This window comes from Heterodontus francisci, chromosome 36 (genome assembly GCF_036365525.1).
Source record: "Heterodontus francisci isolate sHetFra1 chromosome 36, sHetFra1.hap1, whole genome shotgun sequence".
NCBI lineage: Eukaryota > Metazoa > Chordata > Chondrichthyes > Heterodontiformes > Heterodontidae > Heterodontus > Heterodontus francisci.
Genome location: NC_090406.1, coordinates 24,512,550 through 24,537,075, shown reverse-complemented (window position 1 = coordinate 24,537,075; position 24,526 = coordinate 24,512,550). Strand labels below are relative to the sequence as shown.

Here is a 24,526-nt window from a genome sequence, read left to right as displayed (position 1 = left end):
TGGATGACTTCACATTTCTCCACACCATATTTCATCAGTCATGTTCTTGCCCACTCACTTAACCTGTCTAAATCCTTTTGCAGTCTCTCTGCATTCTCTTCACAGCTTACTTTCCCACCTAACTTTGTATCATCTGCAAATTTAGATACATCACACTTGGTTCCCTCCTCTAAATCATTGACATAGATTTAAATAGCTGCGTCCCAAGCACTGATCATTGCAATCCCCACTAGTGACAGCCTGCTAACCTGAAATCCTCAACCCATGCTAATATATTACCCCCAATTCCATGAGCTCTAATTTTGTGTTCGACAGAAACCATCCTAGTTTATTAGGCTTGGAAACTAGACAAGTGAACCTCTGTTTCAGTTTGAAGTAGAACGTGAGCTAAATATTCCACAAACTGACACATTTATCTTTAATTATTCAAGCATTGTAATTGTATATAAATGCGTTATGATTGTGATTATAAATATGGGAAAATTATGCTTGTAATGGTGCAAAGAATAGGTCTCCTGATCTTTTTTAGTTTATGAACTAAACATTTAATAATTGTTATATCTCTACATCAATATTTTAGTTAGAGTAAATATTTTATCAAATTGTGTGCATATTAAAGAATTAACAGCAGTGTAGTTGAATGCTGCAACCTCCTGCACCTTTCCAACATGGGAGACTGCAGAGCTGCTAATTAATAGGAATCACCTTTAGCTCTCAAAATTTATTACAGCTGCTGATCTAGGGCATAGAATCAGAATGGTTTCAGCACAGAAAAAGGTCATTCAGCCCATTGTGGCTATGCCAGCTTTCTGCACGAGCAATTCTGTTAGACCCACTCCCCTGCCCTTCCCCCGTAGCCCCAGCAATTTTATCTCTCCAAGTGCTTATCCAATTGCCTTTTGAACGCTACAATTTAATCTGCCTCCACCACACTCAGGCAGTGCATTCCAGATCCTAACCACTGCCTGCGTAAAAAAAACCATTCATGTTGCCGTTGCTTCTTTTGCCAATCACCTTAAGTCCACGTTCTCTGGATCTTGACCCTTCCCCCACCAGGAACAGTTTCTCCCCATCTTCTCTGTCTAGACCCCTCATGAGTTTGAACACCTATCAAATTTCTCTTCTCGAAACAGAACAACCCCAGTGTCTCCAATTTATCCATATAACTGAAGTCTCTCATCCCTGGAACCAATCTAGTAAAGCTTTTCTGCATCCTCTCTAATGCCTTCATAATCTGCCTAAAGTGTTGGTGCCCAGAATTGGACACAATACTCCAATTGCAGCCGAAGGAGTGTTTTATAAAGGTTCATTATAACTTTCTCACTTTTGTATTCTGTTTATAAAGCCTAGGATCCCATATGCCTTTCTCAACTTGCCGTGCCACCTTAGATTTGTGCACAAATATCCACAGCTGTCTCTGTTCCTGCACCCTGTCTTTGTGTTCTTCTGAACAAAATATATCACTTTTCACTTCACAGAATTTCCAAGTTCTGTGTCATCTGCAAATGTTGAAACTGTGCCTTACACACCCAAGTCTAGGTCATTAATACAGATCAAGAAAAGCAGTATCAGGCCATGGGGAAACTCCACTGTTATATATTCCTCCAGTCCAAAAAACAACCATTCGCCACTACTCCTGATTCCTGTCACTCAGGCAAATTCATATCCATGCTGCCACTGTCCCTTTCATTCCATGGGCTTCAACTTTCCTGACAAAGCATATGAGTTTATCAAATGCCTTTTGGAAGTCCATCAGCTTAACTACATTACCCTCAGCAGGCATGTATACTTCAGCTGTTTTAACTTGTATGTTCTCCAAAATGTAGCCTTAGCCTCAATTTAATTTATTTCAACTTGTCAACTAATTTCTTCCTTACTAGTGAGTTATTGCAACTAACATTATTAGGGCAAATAGTGATTTTTTTTGATACTACATAAGAGCTGGGGTTAGATTAGGAGTAAAGCATGCCTATAACGAATCATTTATCCAATTAATTTGCTGCAGCACCTTGAGCGCTGAGGATGGCCCAGAATGTTATGAACTCCAGATCTGCGTGAAGGATTACTGCTTTGCCCGAGAAGATCGAAGTGTTGGTATTGCTCTGATGCAGCTGCGTGATATCATTCAGAAGGGAAGTTGTGCCTGCTGGTTACCGCTTGGCCGCAGAATTCACATGGATGAGACAGGACTAACTGTCCTCAGGATACTTTCACAAAGAAACAATGATGAGGTGGCAAAGGAATTTGTAAAATTGAAGTCCGACATCCGTTCTGCTGAAGAGGGCAGTTGAAAAAGGTGGCCAAAATCAAAGTAGATTGGAGTTTAAAACTAATTTCTTTAGTTCTTTGGAGCTTCAGTTTTCTCATCTGATGAAGCCACTTATGAAATAAGCAAAAAAAATTCAGCCAGAGGCCTGATTCAATTTTTGGTAAATGCATGTCTCTGTAGTTCTTTTTTGCCAGCGTGGACAATTAATTTTATTTTTTGTTCGAGAGGCAGCACCCAGCCCCTTAGAAATCTGAATATGCACATGAAGTAACAATTGGATTGAGTTTTACCTTAAGGCTAATGTCACTTGTGTAAATAAATCCCGCATGACTCTACTGAGCCGGTGTACAATGAGCACTGTGATCCGGTCCTGGCGGAGAGACCTACAGCTGAGAGAACTTATATACCTCTTGTGAAAAGTCTCAGTTAACCTTCCTCTTCAACACCAAACTGCCAAAGTGTCTTTATACTCACTGGTGTAGCCAATTTTCTTACACATTCCACAGTATTTCCGGAACTGATTGTTACTGAGCTGTATTTAGAAATAGGCTTGGTATTTTACAAACGATAGGATTAGACCCAAGTTTTTGTATTTAATTTATTGCATTACAAAAAGTGACTGCCATAAAATAATGGGTTAATTACTTCATAGGCATTTAAAATTCTGGTGTAATAGGAGAATGGGAAAGAATATCCAATAGCTGTTCAAAAGGACCCTTAGGTCAGTCCAGAGAACTTCCATCCACTAATCAATTTTGTTTCAGCTTATGTGCTGTGATTGAAAAAATATTACAGTATTAAGCATGAGTAGCCTTATTATTGTAGTATTAGCCACAACTGAAAGAAACTTTTACATAATAATGTGAACCCCTGTACCTAATTTTTCCTTTTCACCATTTTTTCTCTGCATTCTACCTCGGATTTAATTTTACTCCAACTTTTTTATTCATTCACAGGATGTGGGCATCACTGGCAAGGCCTGCAATTATTACCTATCCCCAATTGCCCCTTTGACAACTGACTGGCTTGTTAGGTCATGTCAGAGGACAGCTTAAAAAAAAAACATTGTGGGTTTGGAGTCACATATAGGCCAGACCAGGTAAGAACAGCATAGTTCCTGCACTAAAGGAAGTTGGTGAACCAGGTGGGTTTTTAAATGACAATCCAGTAGTTACATGTTCACCATTATTGAGTCTAGATTTATTTAATTGACTGAATTTAAATTCCCCAGCAACTGCAGGATTTGAACCAATGGTGCAGGCTTCTGGATGGTTAGTCCAGTAACATAACTATGCTACTATTCCCACTACCATCCAACTATTCTAATCATTTTTGAAGAACCAATTTTTCTTTTCCCACTGTCCCTTTTGATAATTTGGAGACAATTTTACAAAAATTGTGTTTTTTAAATCAAGAACCTAAATACTGATAAAGGATCATCAGCAAATTTGTAAGGCTCATAACCCATAAAAGCAAAGTCCTCCATGTCTTTACAGGTTATTAAATATAGTGATCCTAGTATTGCAAGAACTCCATTTACACTCGCCACAGTTCAGTATGAAAACAAAACAAACATATATACTCTGATTCCCTCCAATATCAAGCAAAGCTTGGTGCTCAAACAGTTCATAGTTTATGATTTGTTTTTCCAGTGATGGATTGTACCTTAGGAGACTGCCAGCATTAGCCAAAGCCCAAATGGGTCTTACATCCTTGCAACACCTAGGGATCTTTCTATATTTGTTTTTGAAATTTTAAGCTTTCATTCTTCAATAGTTTAATATTTTTCCTGATGACAAAATAGAGATTCAAACAAGCTTCAACAAAGCTCACAATATGATCTCACCTGACATGAAAATAACTTACCATTTTGTCTTAGTGGATTCTAATAAAATGGGTTTTTAAAAAAAATATCTTGAGGTATCAAATGGTCAGTCAACATTGAAAGCCTGTCAGCAGTAAACTATCAGACAAGTCAGAACATATTAAATATCTGTAATTTTAATCATTCTTATTTGCTTATTTATATAGCCATTAAATTTTAGGAGTAAAAAATATAAATTTTTCAGCCAATAATTGGTTGCAAGTACTAAACCTGGTTAGCATAAAGTATTAGTTTTAAGCAATGTAAATGGGACAAGACAATGTGATTACTTACATGCATCCTCCAGAATAAAGCTCCACAATTACCCAATTTGAGTGTTGTGAAAGATTGCTCTCTATACAGAAAATAATTCTAACTTTTAAAAAAACTCACCTGGCAGTATATGACCATGCTACAACTAATTTCAAAAACACAACCTTTTCACATGACTAAATATTCATTCTTAGCTTTCTATTAAATTAGGAACAATGACTTTCAGTTATATTAGATGTCTTGCTACCCTTAGCATCGCAGTGGCATACTCAGGATGACTGGATGGACCCCAATTAGCGTCAAGACAAAAAAAAAATCTTTTGCCTGACTAAGAATGGACTAGGGTTAAAAGTTGGAACAGTCCAAACATATGTAAAATTACCATTTTACAGCTACATAACTGACCCTTTAAAGAAATTAATTCAATATATATATCTGGGTGGGGGAAGGAAAAGAACAGCATTCATCACTATTTTCCCAGTTCATTACATATTTTACAAACCAAAAAAAACTTCTGTCTAATCCTAGATGACGACCTTAAGGTAACCTTTGCTTTTGGTTTGGAAATCACATTGCTGTACCAACAGTGGTATTCTTTCATGTTCACTGTGGGTGACACTTGTTTTGCTGCCTTACATGTTAAGTTTAATGTAAGAACTGATTTTTTTTTTTGTAAGTGAGGGAATGCATGACAGTAAAATAGTTCCAAATGAAGGGTGTGGCACTTTATATGGCTGAATATTCATTTTGTTTGAAGACTGGTTGGAAAAATAGCATAAAGCTCAATTTTTAAACGTAATTTAAAATGAGCTTTGTTTGTTTTAGGTTTTCAGCAGCCAGCATGCTGAAAACAAAATTTCAGAATACTATAGTACATCTTGTACAAAGCAGCACATTTCATTACAACAATGACTTAATAGAGACATATAAGATAATCAGAGGGTTAGATAGGGTGGATAGTGAGAGTCTTTTTCCTCGGATGGTGATGGCAAACACGAGGGGACATAGCTTTAAGTTGAGGGGTGATGGATATAGGACAGATGTCAGAGGTAGTTTCTTTACTCAGAGAGTAGTAGGGGCGTGGAACGCCCTGCCTGCAGCAGTAGTAGACTCGCCAACTTTAAGGGCATTTAAGTGGTCATTGGATAGACATATGGATGAAAATGGAAGAGTGTAGGTCAGATGGTTTCACAGGTCGGCGCAACATTGAGGGCCGAAGGGCCTGTACTGCGCTGTAATGTTCTAATTCTAATTCTAAATGCAAAATGTTCATCAGGCATGAATGGTGTGAAATAATTTGCACTATTATTGCCTTCACCTTTAGAATCTGCTTCCATACAGCTCTTGAAAGGAAACCTTTTGCTGTTGCTCATTTATGGTACGTTGCTGGGGGTTTCTGTTTTGTTTTATATATTTTTATTTCGAATATACTTTACAAAACTTGTTTCTTGGTTAGCACATACCCAAGGAAAGTTGAGATTCCCTTCTAGAATAAACTTAACGCAACTTTATTTTTTAATAATTTGATTGGTTTCGATTTCCAACAATGTTACAGCAGAATTGCTAAAATTGGCGAGATTCTTAATATTTAACACTCAGTATTAGAAATGTAACAGCTGAGCTTCCTCAACAGCAATAGCCAACTGCACCATAATCAATGTGGAAGGGATGAAGTTTGATCCCAGCTTAGACTTCTCACTAGAGTAGAAATGAGATCATACAATTTTGTTCAGTATCTTTTTGGGGTGGGGGTGAAAAAGAGAGGTGCAAAAATCAGCCCACTCAGTTAAAGGGGCCTCCTACTCAGGATCAACAGATGGATAAAGGTTTCAAGGGGTATGGAGCAAAGATGGTTTAGTGGAATTGAGGTATAGATTAGCTATGCTGTAATCGAATAGTGGAACAGGCTCATGAGGCTGAATGGCCTAGTTCTTTTTTTTTTTAAACTTACTACCTTGTTGGCCGTGAAGCTGTTTGAAACATCTTTAAGTCATGAAAAGCACCATATAATTGTAAAACAAAATGCTGAAAATACTCAGTAGTTCTGGCAGCATCTGGGGCGAAAGTGTTGACGTTTCAGGTCTAGGAGATTCATTGCTAAGTGGATAACCATCTCTCTAAGATGGAATTTAACATTGAGGAAAAAAGTTAGGATTACTAATATACCGAAATGGTTATGTTAATCTCCATGGCCAAATCAGACACAAATGATGATTATCTCTAGCTTAGTAGGGACAAAATGTTTTCCAGAATATTGCCCATGTTAAAGGTCAGCATTATTTGGTAAAAGGGATGACTTTACCAAGAAAATTGTTCAACAAATGGCTGGCAACCCCAGTAATTGGCAATTTGTTTAGAAAAGATGTAGGATCTACAAAATTAGCAATCATTGAAGCAACTATTGAAAATTTAAACTAAATGGGTGAAGGGGAACAAGTTAAAAGCATGAATATTAAGATAACAAATGTATACAAACACATTTTGGGATTGGATTGGATTTTGACAAAAGCAAAAGGGAGGTAAATCTTTATTAAACTATATGTAAAATGCCTGAACTATAGTCTAGAAAGCAGTAAGGCACACATTGCAAAAATAGCTGAAGCATAGCTTACCTCAGTTGGGTAATGCACATAGCATGAAGGAGATAGTGTTCAGGACGAGACAAGAAAGGAGGGATGTAGGTCTATACTTCAGGGTGATCTGGGAGGAAAAAGCACCAAAGGTCATAAATGAAGCACCAGGGTTGAAACCAAGAAAGGTTACAGCTCCAAGTTAAATTGTTGGCAGCCAGTTAGCTGGAGGACTAAAATGAAAGACTAATGAACTGGTCTTCCACCTCTAACAGTGCCATTTTATCATTTTTAACTACTTACTGTGAATGGAGTGCTTTAACTAGTGTAACCTAGCAAAAACTTTATTTAGGCTGCGAGTAACAAACTTCATACATGGTACACTTGGAGATGAGAAGGGTAGCTCTACAGCAATTTACTGTATTCATTATATCGTAAATAAAATTTAAAGAGCAGAGATTCCAAGTTAAATGGAAACCTGAACTTTAATTCTGCTGCATATTAAGATTTACAAATATGAAAATATCATGCAGAAGCCTTCCAAATTTCAGGTTATGATGCATGATTCACAAAATTAGGATCGTTTAGTCAATGGCAATGAAAAATCAATTTGCTCTGTTACGACCAGGTGAGAAAGGGGTCTAGTATTCCCTTTCAGCCTTCACCTGGTCTTGCCATAACAGGGTTTAATTTTAAACCCCGTGTTTTTAGCTCCGTCTTGGTGAATCCTTGTTCACTGCTTTCCAATTAGAAGGCAATTAAATCAGCACATTTTCTCAGGTTTAAAGAAAAGTGAAATGTTATTAAACTCCAATTCGGTTGACGCCCACGGATACACGACGCGCCCATGTAAACGTGATACATACATGCAAATAGAGACAGCAAAAGAGAAGAAAAAAAGTGGAAAGTTTTGAGGCAATATCCGAAGATTTTTTGTTATGGTTCTTCAAGCTCACTGTAGAGTCCTTGATTGTAGATAGAGCTTGCTTTTCGTTGGAGCCCAGTACTCCTCTTAAACCTTGTTCGCTGTAGGAGACCTCTCTTCAGGTTCATGTGGGTTTTGGATTTCTATGAGAAAGAGACGAGAGCAGACAGCAGAGGCTGTGACAAGCCAGCCTGGAGAGGTCTTTTCAATCCAGGGGAATTCTGCTTTCTCCAGGCTCTCAGATCAAACTGTACAATTCAGAAAAAAAAAAACTGCCAAGCAGGTTAGTCATGTGACTAACTGGTTTGACCAAGTCTGTTTGTGAATTGTATTCTTTGTTCCGACCACTGTCTGTTAATAAGCAAAAATGTCTTTACAGGCAGGGACCTGGCAAACCCTCGTCACAGGCCTTCTCTTCTTCCCAGCAACAATTTGAAATTTAATGTCCATGTGGTGAAAATGTGCCTCATTCTTGGCAGGTGGGGGCATGTATGACAGTTCATTGATACTTAGACAAAGCATGACTGAGCACCCAAGGTTGTTTTACCAAGTTAAAAGCACAGTATAAGTGCAAACTATTAAGTATTGCTATTAAAATTAGTAACAATTACTCCGAGTCATGTGACACTGAAGAAATATACTTTCTTAGTATGCTTATTAAAAGTCACTAGAAATGGGAAGCAGCACAAGGTCTGTATTTTGCTTAGCTGCTCAGAAGTTAAAGCTGTAGGGGAAAAAAATGTAACTGGTAATAGTGAACTAAAAGTTAATTGGGGGGGGGGGGTCAAAGTTCAAAGTATGCACATAATAGCAATGCAAGCAAGACCAGAGTATTAAACAATGTGACCTAGGTATCTCTTGTACTATTGCAAACATGTTTCTTGAGCAAATGATTAGCATGAAACACTAAATATAAAAGATCACATTTAAAAGACTGAATATACCAGTAGACATATTTTTTTAAAAACAGAATACTTGACAACAGACAAGATAACTTATTCATGAATAGCAGATAAGCAGTCAGGTTTACTGAAGGTCATGTGTTTATAGAAACACCATACAGTGTATTGTTTGATGTCCGTTAATGCTAATGCTAAACTAAATTTACAAACATCTACTTTGGTGCTTTCGGCAAACTGCTGGCAAATTTTCTTACATCAGTCATCAAATCAGTATGAAAAGGAGTTAATGGAAGCTTCAATTTTTTTTAACTAAAAGAAACTTTAAATATTTACTATAAAACACAGATTTAAACCAATTTCTAGAATGAATAACAGCACAAAAAAATCCAATTGTAGGCAGAGATCCTTGTTCATACCATTATTGAACCACCTTTTTTTTTCACAAATAGGCCCAAGTGATCCAATGAATTACAACTTTAAAGCCTTGGTTTCCAATCAGGGGAAAAAGTTTGTGTCCAAGTATTATATTCCACATAGATGACCTGAGTGCAAGGTAGAGGAGCCAAAATACTTCCTTTATGGCTCAGTTCTCTCACTTTTGAAAGGTAGAAACAAAAGTGCTAGAGATGGTTACTTTCCCTCTTCACCCAATATGAAGAGTTTCTCCAAATCCTTTTCATTATCCTATAGTCTGGATTAGAACCAATTACAAAGTTATTTTCATTTATAACAATTGGAGAATGTATTAGTGCAAAATCTGACCGCCAAATGACTAGTTTGACCTCCAATCTCAACAGTTCCATCTTCAAACACACTTATTTAGCTATAACGTATCATGAAAGATTTATAGTTGTCTGTTCTGCTGACAAGAAAAACACTTGCAAATGCAAAAAATAACTTGTGTGGAACTCTCAAGAGGTAGCAATATAGAACATACTCAACCCACCTGTTCAAGTACAAAATACTAAATCCAGATTAGAGCAATCGTCTCTAGAAAACATTAATTTAGACCTACATGACTCAATGGCATTTAAAATTACATTTCCTAACAGAGTGACATTAGCACCCACATGCAACTTCTCCTGATGTCAAAAATGCAAACCTATCACTCCAGGTCAATACCAGAAGACTACAGGACCAAATACTGCAACATTGTGATGGTAAAACTTATGGTAGCTGCATCAAATAATCAAAAGTCCAAAATAACCCAACCAATAACTTTGTGCTGAATTACTCAACTTCCTCAATATACATTCAAAAAGATTATATAGCAGATTACACATCATATATCTATCAGGTTACAAAGGAAAATTAGTGTTTGAACATGAACAGTGCACACAGTTCAATGTTATGAGAAATATTGTTCACATTAGGTCTTAAAAATCAATAACAAAGTGGCCTTCCTGTGCCAGAGCAAGGGCGCATCTGCAATTTTCTCCCCTGCTCATTATTTACTAATATTTTGTGGAAGAATAATCTGCTACTGACAATAAAGAGCATCCACAAAAGGAGACCAACATCCAATCTGACAAATCAAATATAATAATGCACATGAATATATTACAGCATAGGTACAGGTAGTATATTTAGAAATAATTCTATCTTCTCTAAAAATCAAAGAAATAATTTCTTCCTCAGTTTGAATTCTTGAATGACATTTTTCTGCATTGGTTATGAAAAACTGTAATGTTGCATTGGAGCCTAATACAGAGATGTGACATTGTCACTTTCTCATCTTGAATGTGTGCATTAGTCTATTTACACGGTAAATACACATTTCACATTTGATGTTCCTCTGCAATAACCTGCTAGTCAACATTTCAAACAAAATATGTCCTCTTACCAATTTAAAAATTGTAATGGATAATGCAAAAACAAATATTTTAAGTACAAACATGTCAATCTCACGATTGCTTTATTTAGTTGTGGTTTCTCTCAGAAGATAGACCACTGAATGGAAGCAGCAAGATGTCGAGCATCGGTGGTGGGGCAGGGGGTGCATTAAAATCAGTTAAATGATTCAGACGTTTCAAATTTTCTCATTAATCAGTGACAAACACCATGACTAAGTATAGAATACCCAACCCCTCAGATGGATAAAGAATGTGCAGTAATGAAAAAGTATATAAATATAAATTACGTTGTGATTAAGTTAATCATCCAATAACTAGTTTTGAATTGCAACTAAACTGAACATCTGAGCAAAGGTTAATTTAGTGCAAGTGTACTAATCAAAGTGCTGAATCTATGTTTCAAACAATTTCAGCGAGGCTGAATCAATAACCCTAAGCTAAATTCCCATTTATGTCTTTGCACCTTCACAAATTAACTTCTCCCCCCTGGATTTTGAGCTTGGAATCCACTATGGCTGTATTTATATTTTACATTTCTCAAAAATGTCACCATTTCAGACTTACACGGCAAACTTCAAAAGGAACCGTAATAAAGTACTTGCAATAAAAATGGTCTTTTCAATCAAATTTACTTAATATGTTTAGCAATAAGAGCTACGCTCTACGTTGAATTGTATAAGTGTTATATATAGTGATTTGCAACAAGGTACTACTTCTGCAAAACTGATCAGTTATTCATCAAAACCTTGCAAGTTGTAAATCCACTCCATTTGACTCAAACCATGATCTAAATACATATTCAGAATCTATTTAGAAAGTCCAGCTCCAAGATTTCAGGGATTTTAATCTTGTCCAGGTTCACTGGAGAAGGAATGATGGGAAAGTTTACAGCAAACACATGCTTTAACTCCATTAGCAGTTGACGACTTGGACTCCTATCTGCCAATCGATTCTGTAGAAGACAAAACATTCATTCAGTAAAACTATTTATGTCCTTAGCTGTAATAATAGATTAGTTACAGTGAAGGATTATTTAATATTTTAAAATATTAAATTACTCTTAAATGTAATGAGGTTCAGATCTAAACTGCATTCCATGGGTAAGGTATTCCAACTGGAGAAATCATGGGAATACACTATCAAATTGTTCAGAAGACCAAACATTTGTTCAATAACAGCAAGTTAATATCAGCCGTCTTCAGTATTTCAATCTGGGAGTCAGCTCAGCACAACATTCAGTGCTGAGAAACATTATGTTCTGTTGGAGAAAAAAAGGTCTCCAACTGACTGGATTTTTTTTTTTGAGGGAACAGAAGAGGACTTGGTCGTCAAGTTAACAAAAGAAAAATAAATTTACATACAGTACTGCCATGGTAAGATTTAAAATGTGATATGAAGTGTGCCTTCACTTAAAAGGCCACTACAGTCAAGGGTGAGTAATCACAGTTCTTTTCCATTCACTAAATCTCACACATCATGGACATAACCCCATTATTCATAAACTCTCACGGTATGATAAAAGGGTAAATCTACCCTTTCCCACAGAAGAGTTAGGTACTGCTACGTGTGCAGTTTTGGTCCCCTTTAGGGAGGATATTATTGCCATATAATGCAACAAAGGTTCACCGGACGTGTTCCCGGGATGGCGGAACTGTACTACGAAGAGATTGGGAAATTGGGTCTGTATTCTCTAGAGTTGTGAATAATGAGAGGTGATCTCACTGAAAGCTACAAAATACTTAAAGGGATAGACAGGGTAGATGCAGCTAAGATTTCAAAATAAGGGGGAAGCCACTTAGGACAGAGGTGAGAAATTTCTTTACTCAGGGTTGTGAATCTTTAGAATTCTCTGCCCCAGAGGGCTGTGGAAGCTCAGTCATTGAGTATGTTTAAAGCAGAGATTGACAGATTTCGAAATACAAATTGACATAAGGGAATAATGAGGAATAGCGTGGGAAAAAAGCATTGAAGTGTATGATCATGGCTGATCATCTTGAATAGCGGAGCAAGCTCGATAGGCTGAATGGCCTGCTCCTATGTTTTAAAGATGATATTCACAACAGATAAAAGTATGCAGATTACAGTATTATTGCTCCATAAAATATTTGCTTAAAATGGTTCCAAGTAGAAAAATCAAAAAGCATTTGTCATTTGGATGTGCAGAAGCCCAAGGGAATAGGTAGGTTGGTAATTGTTAAACTACAAAAGGTTAGATTCTCTTCCCAGTTTGTAGTACATGTCCTTGCTTTATAGAACAGCGAAGAGGAAAACAATCACGCACTAGAAAGTTTGCAAAGCTTTACCCCAAAAACTTCTTTCTTGCATCCCGACACCAGTATTTGACTACTTTGTTCAAAAAGAATGTGATGATTAAGTGAATTGGACCATGCACTGACTGAAATGTTTAGATGTCTAACCACATGACTAATCTAAAATTAGGCATAATTACTGAACATACCTGGTTTCAGCTATGAGAGATTAGAGTTTATTAAAAATATATACCTACCTGAATATTCTTTATAAAAGCTACAGTCACACGTTCTTCAAATTCATTAATAGGAGTATACAGGGTCAGTATTTTCACTATCTGTTACAAAGCAAAGGATAAAAAGCACACGTGAAAAAAAAAATCAGGATGAAATTCTAATTTCCAAGTAACAATTAGAGAATGAATAGATACTGTAAGCTAAAAGCCAATGGTCTGAATTCCATTAAACAGCATACCTCGAGAAGTTTTTTTTTGGAGTTATGACCAGGTGAGAAAGAGGTCGAGGGGTCCCTTTCAGCCTTCACCTGGTCTTACAGTAACAGGGTTTTATTTTTAAATACACTGTTTTTAGCTCCCCCTTGTGGAATCTTTGTTCACCACTTTCCAATTATAGGGCAAAGAAACCAACACAACAGGTTTTTTAAGGTTTAAAGAAAAAAGTGAAATTTATTAAACTAATTCGGTTGATGCCTACATATACATAACGTGCCCACGCTAGCATGCATACATGATACACACATGCAAATAGAGACAGAAAAGAAAAGAAATAAAGTGGAAAGGTCTGAGGCAATATCTGAAGAGTTGTTGTTACGGGTCTTCAAGCTCACTGTAGAGTCCTTGATTGTAGGTAGATCTTGCTTTCCGTTGGGGCCCAGCGTTCTTAAACCTGGTTCACTGTAGGAGACTTTTCTCTTGGGATTCATGTGTCTTCAGTGGGTTTTGGAGTTCCATGAGAAAGAGAGATGGAAGCAGACAGGAGAGGCTGTGGCGAGCCAGCGAGAGGTCTTTTCAATCCAGGAGCAAACAGCTTTCTCCAGGCACTCAGTTCAAAACTCTATATCAGCCAGTTAGTCATCTGACTAAATGGTCTGACCACATCTGTTTGTGGATTGAATTGGAGCAGGGAATAGCTCCTTTGTCTACAAGCACTGGTCTGTTAATATGCAAAAATGTCTTTCTAGCCAGGAGCCTGGCAACCCCTTGTCACAGGCCTTCTCTTCCCAGCAACAATTTGAAATTTAATGTCCATATGGTGAAATTAATGTGCCTCATTCTTGGCAGGTGGGGGCCTGCATGACAAAGTGCATGGTCAGACGTCTATCCAGCTTTTTAGATATTAAAACTGTACCTCACCATCAACAGGGATCCCACTATGGGGTAGTGGCAGCCTTCCAATGGGTAGGTAAACAGGATGACTGCCAACCACCATGAAATGCAAGTTTCTCACAAGCTTTCCAGGATTATAGGTATACAGTTGGGTTCTCATGTTCCTGCTGAGCTTTTCTGGAAGCATGTGGAGGACAGGCACTGCTTTCAGCGGACTACCAAAATAGTAATGCTAGTGCTTGAAATTTAATAGATTCAGTCTGCCACGTCAGGAATATTCTTAACCATCGTCATGGCCAACAGAACCTGGAAATGTACTTGTTGAGGTTCCAGAACTGAACCTAGATAGCAATGCGCAATATTTGGAATGTGAAAACGGTGGTGCTCATTCTTCCCAGCACCAAGAGAGAGTCATACAGCACAGAAACAGGCCCTTCAGCCCATCATGTCTGTGCCAGCCATCAAGCACCTAACTATTCTAATCCCATTTCCAGCACTTGGCCCGTAGCCTTGTATGCAATGGCATTTCAAGTGCTCATCTAAATACTTCTTAAATGTTGTGACGGTTCCTGCCTCTACTACCTCTTCAGATAATGTTTTCCAGATTCCAACCACCCTCTGGGTGAAAAAGTTTTTCCTCAAATCCCCTCTAAACCTCCTGCCCCTTAACTTAAATCTATGCCCCCTGGTTATTGACACCTCCCCTAAGGGAAAAGGTTTCTTCCTATCTAATCTATTAATGCCAGTCATAATTTTGTATACCTCAATCACGTCCCCCCTCAGCCTTCTCTGCTCTAAGGAAAACAACACTAGCCTTTTCAGTCTCTCTTCAGAGCTAAAAAGCTCCAGCCCAGGCAACATCCTGGTCAATCTCCTCTGCACCCTCTCCAGTGCAATCACATCCTTCCTATAGTGTGGTGCCCAGAACTGTACACAGTACTCCAGCTGTGGCCTAACTAGCATTTTATACAGCTCCATTATAACCTCCCTGCTCTTATATTCTATGCCTCAGCTAATAAAGGCAGGTATCCCATATACCTTCTTAACCATCTTATCTACCTGTGCTGCTGCCTTCAGTGATCTATTGACTAGTACATCTAGGTCCCTCTGACCTTCTGTACTTCCTAGGGTCCTACCATCCATTGTATATTCTTTTGCCATGTTAGTCCTCCCAAAATGCATCACCTCACTTCAGGATTAAATTCCATTTGCCACAGCTCCACCCATCTATATGGTCCTGTAATCCAACGCTTTCCTCCCCATTATTTACGACACCAATTTTCATGTCATCTGCGAATTTACTGATTCTACCTCCTATATTCATGTCTAAATCATTAATGTACACTACAAACAGCAAGGGTCCAGCACTGATCCCTGCGGAACACCACTGGTCACAGGCTTCCACTCAAAGAAACAACCCTTGACCATCACCCTCTGCCTCCTGCCACTAAGCCAATTTTGGATCCAATTTGCCAAATTGCCCTGGATCCCATGGGCTCTTACCTTCTTAACCAATCTCCCATGCGGGACTTATCAACAGTCTTACTGAGGTCCATGTATACTGCATCAACTGCTTTACCCTCATCCACACATCTAGTCACCGCCTCGAAAAATTCAATCAAAATGCACCCCCATTGACACTTCTATGACTTGTCAAAGAACAAAGAACAGTACAGCACAGGAACACGCCATTCGGCCCTCCAAGCCTGCGCCGATCTTGATGCCTGCCTAAACTAAAACCTTCTGCACTTCCGGGGACCGTATCCCTCTATTCCCATCCTATTCATGTATTTGTCAAGATGCCCCTGACAAAGCCATGCTGACTATCCCCGATTAATCTCTGCCTCTCCAAGTGGAGATTAATCCTGTCCCTCAATTTTTTCCAATAGTTTCCCAACTACTGACGTTAGACTTACCAGCCTGTAATTATCTGGTTTATCCTTGCTATCCTTCTTGAATAATGGTACCACATTCTCTGTTCTCCAATCCTCTGGTACCTCACCTGTGGCCAAAGAGGAGTTGAAAATTTGTGTCAGAGCCCCTGCTATCTCCTCCCTTGCCTCACATAACAGCCTGGGATACATCTCATCTGGGGCCTGGGGATTTATCCACCTTTAAGCCCGCTAAAACAGCTGATATTGCCACCCTTTCAATACTAATATGTTCAAGTATATCACAATCCCCCTCCCTAATCTTTACACCTACATTGTCCTTCTCCATAATGAACACAGATGAAAAGTAATCATTTAAAACCTCGCCTATATCCTCCGGCTCCACACAGATTGCCACTTTGGTCCTTAATGGGTCCTACTCTTTCCCTTAATATACTTATAAAATGCCTTAGGATTTTCCTTTATCTTGCCACCAGTATTTTTTCATGTCCCCTCTTCGCTCTCCTAATTACTTTAAGTACCGCCCTACACTTTCTATACTCCTCTCGGGCCGCCACTGTTTTCAGTGCTCTAAATCTGCCATAAGCCTCCTTTTTTTCCCTGATCCAATTCTCTATAACCCTTGACATCCAAGGTTCCCTGGACTTGTTGGTCCTACCCTTCACCTTAACGGATACATGTTGGCTCTGAATTCTGACTATTTCCTCTTTGAATGACTCCCACTGGCCTGATTAGACTTTCCTACAATTAGCTGCTCCCAGTCCACTTTGGCCAGATCCTGTTTCATCAAACTGAAATCAGCCTTCCCCCAGTTCAGTATCTTTATTTCTGATCCATCTTTGTCCTTTTCCACAACTACCTTATATCTTAGAGTTATGGTCACTATACCCAAAATGCTCCCCCACTGACACTTCTATGACTTGTCAAAGAACAAAGAACAGTACAGCACAGGAACAGGCCATTCGGCCCTCCAAGCCTGCGCCGATCATGATGCCTGCCTGAACTAAAACCTTCTGCACTTCCGGGGACCGTATCCCTCTATTCCCATCCTATTCATGTATTTGTCAAGATGCCTCTTAAACGTCGCTATCGTACCTGCTTCTACCACCTCCCCCGGCAGCAAGTTCCAGGCACTCACCACCTTCTGTGTGAAGAACTTGCCTCGCACATCCCCTCTAAACTTTGCCCCTCTCACCTTAAACCTATGTCACCTAGTAACTGACTCTTCCACCCTGGGAAAAAGCTTCTGACTATCCACTCTGTCCATCTTCATTTCCTCTGATTAGGTCCAGTACTGCCCCTTCTCTTGTAGGACTTTCTACGTACTGGCTCAAAAAGCTCTCCTGTATGCATTTTAAGAATTCTGCCCCCTTTAAGCCGAAGACTATCCCAGTTGATATTAGGGAAGTTGAAATCCCCTATTACCCAATTATTTTTACACCTCAGATTTGCCTACATATCAGCTCCTGTATCTCTCCCTGACTGTTTGGAGGCCTGTAGTACACTCCCAGCCAAGTGATTGCTCCCTTTTTGTTTTTAAGTTCTACCCATATGGCCTCATTTGTACAGACTATTCCACCTGTTCAAGTCAGCATATATGCAGGAGAGAAGGGGACAAAAAGTTATTTTCTGCAAAGTGCTGAAATTTTGGAAGTCACTTACACCATAAAATTGAAAGCCTATTTAATTCAGGCAAAGGGATAGAACTCTTCTACTCATATCCCTCCTGGGCATGGATCACTCCAACTTTTTCTTTTGTCCCTCAAACATGCAATTGTCCTCCTTCTAACCATAAGCAATTGATAGATTCTCATGCAGAACATAGAAATCGCTAGATAAAATGATGGGGGAGCCCAGCACATCAGTGCGAAAGATATGGCTGAAGCATTTGCAACAATCTTCAGCCAGAAGTGTCGAGTTGATGATCCATCTCGGCCTCCTCTTGAATCAGCAGCATCACAGATGCCAGACTTCAGCCAATGCGATTCACTCCGGGTGATATCAAGAAACGACTGAAGGCACTGGATACTGCAAAGGCTATGGGCCCTGACAATATTCCGACAATAGTACTGAAAGACCTGTGCTCCAGAACCTGCTGCACACCTAGCCAAGCTGTTCCAGTACAGCTACAACACTGGCATCTACCCATCGATGTGGAAAATTGCCCAGGTATGTCCTGTACACAAAAAGCAGGACAAGTCCAACCCAGCCAATTACCACCCCATCAGCCTACTCTCAATCAGTAAAGTGATGGAAGGTGTCATCAACAGTGCTGTCGAGCAGCACTTGCTTAGCAATAACCTGCTCAGTGACGCTCAGTTTGGGTTCTGCCAGGGCCACTCAGCTCCTGACCTCATTACAGCCTTGGTTCAAACATGGACAAAAGAGCTGAACTCCAGAGGTGAGGTGAGAATGACTGCCCTTGACATCAAGGCAGCATTTGACCGAGTATGGCATCAAGGAGCCCTAGCAAAACTAAGGTCAATGGGAACCAAGGGGAAAACCCCTCCCCTGGCTGGAGTCATACCTAAGCGCAAAGGAAGATGGCTGTGGTTGTTGGAGGTCAATCATCTGAGCTCCAGAACATCACTGCAGGAGTTCTTCAGGGTAGTATCCTGGGCCCAACCATCTTCAGCTGCTTCATCAATGACCTTCTTTCAATCATAAGGTCAGAAGTGGGGATGTTCGCTGATGATTGCACAATGTTCAGCACCCTTCGTGACTCCTCAGATACTGAAGCAGTCCATGTAGAAATGCAGCAAGACCTGGACAATATCCAGGCTTGGGCTGATAAGTGGCAAGTAACATTCGTCCCACAAAAGTGCCAGGCAATGACCACCTCCAACAAGAGAGAATCTAACCATCTCCCCTTGACATTCAACGGAATTACCATCACTGAATCCCCCACTATCAACATCCTAGGGGCTACCATTGACCAGAAACTGAACTGGAGTAGCCATATAAATACCGTGGCTACAAGAGCAGGTCAGAGGCTAGGAATCCTGTGGCGAGTAACTCACCTCCTGACTCCCCAAAGCCTGTCCACCATCTACAAGACACAAGTCAGCAGTGTGATGGAATACTCTCCACTTGCCTGGATGGGTGCAGCTCCAACACTCAAGAAGCTAGACACCATCCAGGACAAAGCAGCCCACTTGATTGGCACCTCATCCACAAACATTCACTCCCTCCACCAGCGACGCACAGTGGCAGCAGTGTGTACCATCTACAAGATGCACCGCAGCAATGCACCAAAGCTCCTTAGACAGCACCTTCCAAACCCGCGACCTCTACCAACTATAAGGACAAGGGCAGCAAATGCATGGGAACACCACCACCTGCAAGTTCCCCTCCAAGTCACACACCATCCTGACTTGGAACTATATAGTCGTTCCTTCACTGTTGCTGGGTCAAAATCCTGGAGCTCCTTTCCCAACAGCACTGTGGGTGTACCTACCCCACATGAACTGCAGCAGTTCAAGAAGGCAGCTCACCACCACCTTCTCAAAGGCAATTAGGGATGGGCAATAAATGCTGGCCTGGCCAGCGACGCCCACATCCTATGAATGAATAAAAAGATAATAAAACAGACCATCTAGTTCACCTACTATCCTTGTAGTCACAGTCTCATGATGCACAATAATGGAGTTGCCCATTAATCATGGCAATTATCAATTTGTCGACAACAGACCCAGACATGAGGTCAGGAAAACCCATAGTGGAAAGCTTTGGAACCATAGGTCCAAAGTCATCTGTTCCCCACATTACAGGTACAGGTCATGTTTCAAATTATTGTATCCCAAAAACATTTCCGAAAGAAATCTAATTTGCATTTGAAAGATTATCTGCTTCCATAGTCTCTAGGGAGGCTGTTTTACAGTTTTACTACTCATTCACAAATGTTTGTGCAGATTACTTTGAATATTACACCTCTTCAGGTGCAGGTTGTCCCCTCTGATTCTACTGTTCTGGACAAGGTAACAGCTCTTCAAGATCTAGATTATCTAGCCCCTTCAGAATCCTAACATTCTCTTATTCCAGTGAGAACCTGCTCATTTACGCAATTGCTCCTCATAATCCAACCCGCTCATTCCCTCAACCATTCTGGTTGCCCTCTTCTGTATCATTTCAATTGCTGCAGTATCCTTTTTGTACTTGAGACCAGGGCTGTGAACATGTTCATGTTTCCTAACTGTACGCGCTCAGTACCCATCATTCCAGCAACATATTGTCTCTCACTTTAAAGACATTACTGTTAAACCTTTTCTTCCATCATGCTAGTGTTTTAAAAACAATATAACAAGCAACATTTTAGACAGCTGTGATTTTGTACCCTCAAAATATGGTGGTAAATTGAAACGTACCTGTGTCTTTGAGAGTGCTGTGCACATCGAGCAGATTGCCTCAGCATCTGTATCAGTCGTCTTATTCAATTGCAAGAGCTGTGTAGCTTGTATCAGTGGCTCCAATGTCTCAAGTGCACCACTCTGGTGCAGGTTTTTGCCTCTTAGCCATTCACTTAGCTGGCTGACATTGTTTCTGCAAGAGAAGGAGGGTGAAACAACAACAAAGATTTCAGCAATCTGAACAATGAGACTCACATGGCAAAGACTAAGAACTTCTCAACAGTCAGACAAATTTTAAGACAAGACAGGCATATAAGTCAAATGTGAAATGCTGGAAATATTGCACATATGGTATTCCACTGAAGCCAGACCTGCTCGTCTTAGTCTACAGTGCAATGGCAAAATTGGCAGTCCTGTGAAATCATGTATTACGTTTATTTTAAATAACTTGGTTTTAATTTCACAAACCCCATTTAAGAGCAATGCTCAGCATTTAGATTTATGCCTATGGGTGTATTGTGATATCTGAAGAGGCCCTAGTTGCATCCTTGCTTAACTTAGTAAAGACTCGATCACAAACTAGAATGCAGAACTGATAATATTTAATTTTCCACTCAATTCAGATAAAGGAATCAACACAGTTTAAATGTACTATTCTATGTACGTAATAGTCAACACATTGTCACAATCATAAATATGGCTTCAGAATTATACAGCTCTACAGATTCAGTTTCCCAGGAATATTTAACATGCCAAATAGCTATTTATAAAACAAACCAACACCAAGGCTCCAGTTTCAAGTTTAAAACTTGGATTAAAAGGTGTGCAGAGGAAACCCGACCCCAGTCCGAATACCGGACCCAGAAGCCCGACATGACCCGGCCCGAACCCGACACATGTCGTCAGGACCCGTCGGATCAGATAGCAGGCCTTTACCCACGTACTGATGTAAAGACCTGCTACCCGACCCGACCCCAAAGGGATCCGACAACATGTGTCGGGTTCGGGCTGGGTCATGTCGGACTTCCGGGTCCGGCATTCGGACTGGGGTCAGGTTTCATTTACACACCTTTAACTTGGATAGCACAGTTATAAAGAATGAGCATATATAAATACAAGGTTGATTCAAACATCCGAGGTCAGCCTTTGGCAGGAATCTATAGTACTCTTACATTTCATAGTCAATCTTAGTCAATTAGTACACTAATTGCCGGCCAGCACGTGGCTAAAAGTTAATAGCTTTTAACATTTGATAGCTACAATTTCTAGAAATTACTTTTCTGGAGATTGCACTGAACTTAAGTCTTAATATCCATCTTTAGTTCAAATATTAAATTCAATTTTCAGCTGAAATTGTTCAATCCTGCAAAGATTTCATTTAACCACCTTTTCCACAACTAAACGAGTTTGCTCAACAACAAAACCCAAACTATCAGAACAAAAATCCATAACGCACTAGCAAGTGTTCCAAAAAAGTCTTTTTATTCACCTTCGAAACAACTCCTGGCAAGGCTCTGAGGGGCTAATCTGCACCATTTTGCGAACTGTAGTGGGTATTGTGTGTAATTTGCCACCAAATACAACAGGATGACCACAAGACTGGCTATTGAATCGTGGTGTCAGTAACCAACAGAAAGGGCCAGAAATAATTGCTAGATTGCCATTTTAAGACTGACTGCACAACAGCACCAAATGAGGAGACCTCCAAAAAGTAGTTCCAATTTTGGCAAGTTAAATGCAGTTTATTTTCTCCGCATTGATGAGGAGTTAACTCTAGTGAAAGAGATCAAATTACTTACACATTTAGTTAAAATGAAAGGTTGCATTATTGTTAAGCAACTAATTTTTTCTCAGAAAAGGAATCAAGATGCCCAGGCTTCTGATTTAAAAGTATGCAATTTAAGTTATTCACATTAATAGCAAGTCTTTATAATTCAAGTAGAGCAGTTCAACACAAACTGTTTCAACCAAGCTCATGCTTAGTTCAAAAGCATGGGGAAATGACTGGATTTTTTTTTTAGATAAAGGTCCACCTTTCATTATTTTAGCACACAGTTCAAGCAACCCATTACTGCTTTTATATTGGTCTCCGGCTACTGCCACCTGCAGAATGGGTTCTGTGCAGCTTGCAGGCACATCCAAATAAACTTGCTGTAGATAATTATATTTAAAGAGTTTGCTTGTTTTAAGACCAGCCAGAAATAACCATTTTCCCCAACTGCTTTTCCCAGGGACCAATAAACACATTTCTCTGCTGGCAGCCTGCACTTTGGTGGTGATGTCATGACATCACACATCCACACCACTATTTTCCCTCTCTCGATCTTGTGAGGCAGCATCAGGATTGCACTATTCCACACATTGGACAAAATATCAAGTCTATACATGTGCCGTACAGCTGATTTACACTACAAACGGAAACACAGGAAAGTAGCATAGCTGACTCACTCTCTGAAGGCTTGGAACATTGAAGAAATGCAGCTCTAGTTGCACATCAACCTCATGGTATACTACTGCCAATTATGCTATTACATGGGCAAAAAGTAGTAATATCAGATGCAATTTTAGGTAAAAGAAACGATCTGAATTGAACTCCTCCTCTATGCCAAATTAAGTCAATTGCCTCTCAGACATCAACCATTTGTGGCTTGCAACACAAACAGCACTTTAACTGAGCCATCACTGTTCTTCTGCAAAGTTCAATATTTATTTTTCTATTTGCTGCCAATAAAAGATTTTACAAAATTCCAACAGCAGAGAGGCTTTTACCTGATTTGGACTCCATTAGTAAAAGAGCACACGTCCCTCCTTAGAAGCAAGTTGTTCAGTGTGACTGCTGCAATTATGTAGTAAATCTGCCGGTAAGCTTGTTTAATAATTTCGGGATGCAAACCATGTTTGGAGACGATGTTGTGGAACAAGTTTAATTGGTGAAGGATGGAATTCATTGTGTATGCAGTGCCATCTCCAGGAAGATTTCCTGATTTCTTTCTATAACCTGCTGGTCTTGCAGTCATACTTGAAATAGTCTGAATGGTATCATTTTCCAGCACTCCAGACACTGCAAGCAGAGATTAAAAAACAGACTTTAGTGCAACAATTATCTTGACGTTTAAAATCACTGTGCACTACTTAACCATTTTAGGGGCACAGTGTATTATAGAAAAGTCACTCTACAGAACTTTATTGATGGTTGACAATGAACATTGAGTTTTTAAAATCAAATTTTAAACTTCCAAATGTTAAATGCCTCTTTCCTCAGTTCACACCTGATAATGTAATCCAAGTCCAAGAATATTATTTTAATTTTGAAATAATATCCAAATTTACAAGTCAGTGACAGAGGAAAAGTTACTCACCACCCAGTGCAATAAAAATTATTTCCATGGATCTTTTATATTTCTAAGTGCATGTGAAGAAATTAAATTTCATTATTTCCCCCCAAATGGGAGATGAGCTCTTTTAATGCTTCATAGGTCTTCAGGACAAGCCAGGACTTCTGATTTGTTCAAGACAGAAAGTCTATTTCCACTGTCATCCTCTCCTTAACATTTAGTGACATTTTAGTGTTAAAAAAAAGCAAGTGATTGAATTTTTGAAAAATCTTTTAATCCCACATCCAACAGTGCTTACATACACTGATTAATAATAATTTTAAATAAAGAAATGTCAAGTTCTGCAGATTTTTTTTTCTGAAAAGTTTTTCTCTAACTGGCGATACCCAGAGTGTACTGCACGTAGCACTAAATCACTTGCCAATCATTTCCTGAAGTTTTCCTTCTGCAACTTTGATTAATTGGTGATAAAGTTGAATGGCAAGGTCAGACAAAATCAAACAATGTTGAGAAAGATCAAAATTCCTCAAGGCATGTTTTCTTTGTTCAGGTGTGTTCATTTCTACAGAGTTCTGTTAAGTAGAAAAAAAAGTTATTGGACTTCATACTTACTACTGGAGGTTATGGTCGGGTTCAACATCTTCACATACGTGTGTTATTACTACTGAGTCAAAGGGCTGAATTTTACTAGCCGTCCAGCAT

General features: G+C 39.4%; 2 protein-coding genes across 2 annotated transcripts in view; one reads left to right on the top strand and one right to left on the bottom strand.

Annotated features, from left to right (window-relative positions):
- Window positions 1–2,291, top strand: part of LOC137351442 (protein unc-13 homolog A-like) — a 281,799-nt gene extending 279,508 nt beyond the window's left edge. Inside the window, 1 exon segment of the mRNA XM_068015888.1 lies at window positions 2,006–2,291. Coding sequence (XP_067871989.1) covers window positions 2,006–2,291 — 286 coding nt within the window.
- An 8,036-nt stretch (window positions 2,292–10,327) lies between these two features.
- Window positions 10,328–24,526, bottom strand: part of LOC137351441 (unconventional myosin-Vb-like) — a 158,298-nt gene continuing 144,099 nt past the window's right edge. The window contains exons 33-37 of the mRNA XM_068015887.1: window positions 24,246–24,396; window positions 23,259–23,550; window positions 20,508–20,682; window positions 13,163–13,243; window positions 10,328–11,608 (exon numbers count right to left, since the gene is read on the bottom strand). Of these exons, the coding sequence (XP_067871988.1) occupies window positions 11,456–11,608; window positions 13,163–13,243; window positions 20,508–20,682; window positions 23,259–23,550; window positions 24,246–24,396 (852 nt within the window). The 3' untranslated portion in view covers window positions 10,328–11,455. The remainder of the gene's footprint in view (window positions 11,609–13,162; window positions 13,244–20,507; window positions 20,683–23,258; window positions 23,551–24,245; window positions 24,397–24,526) is intronic.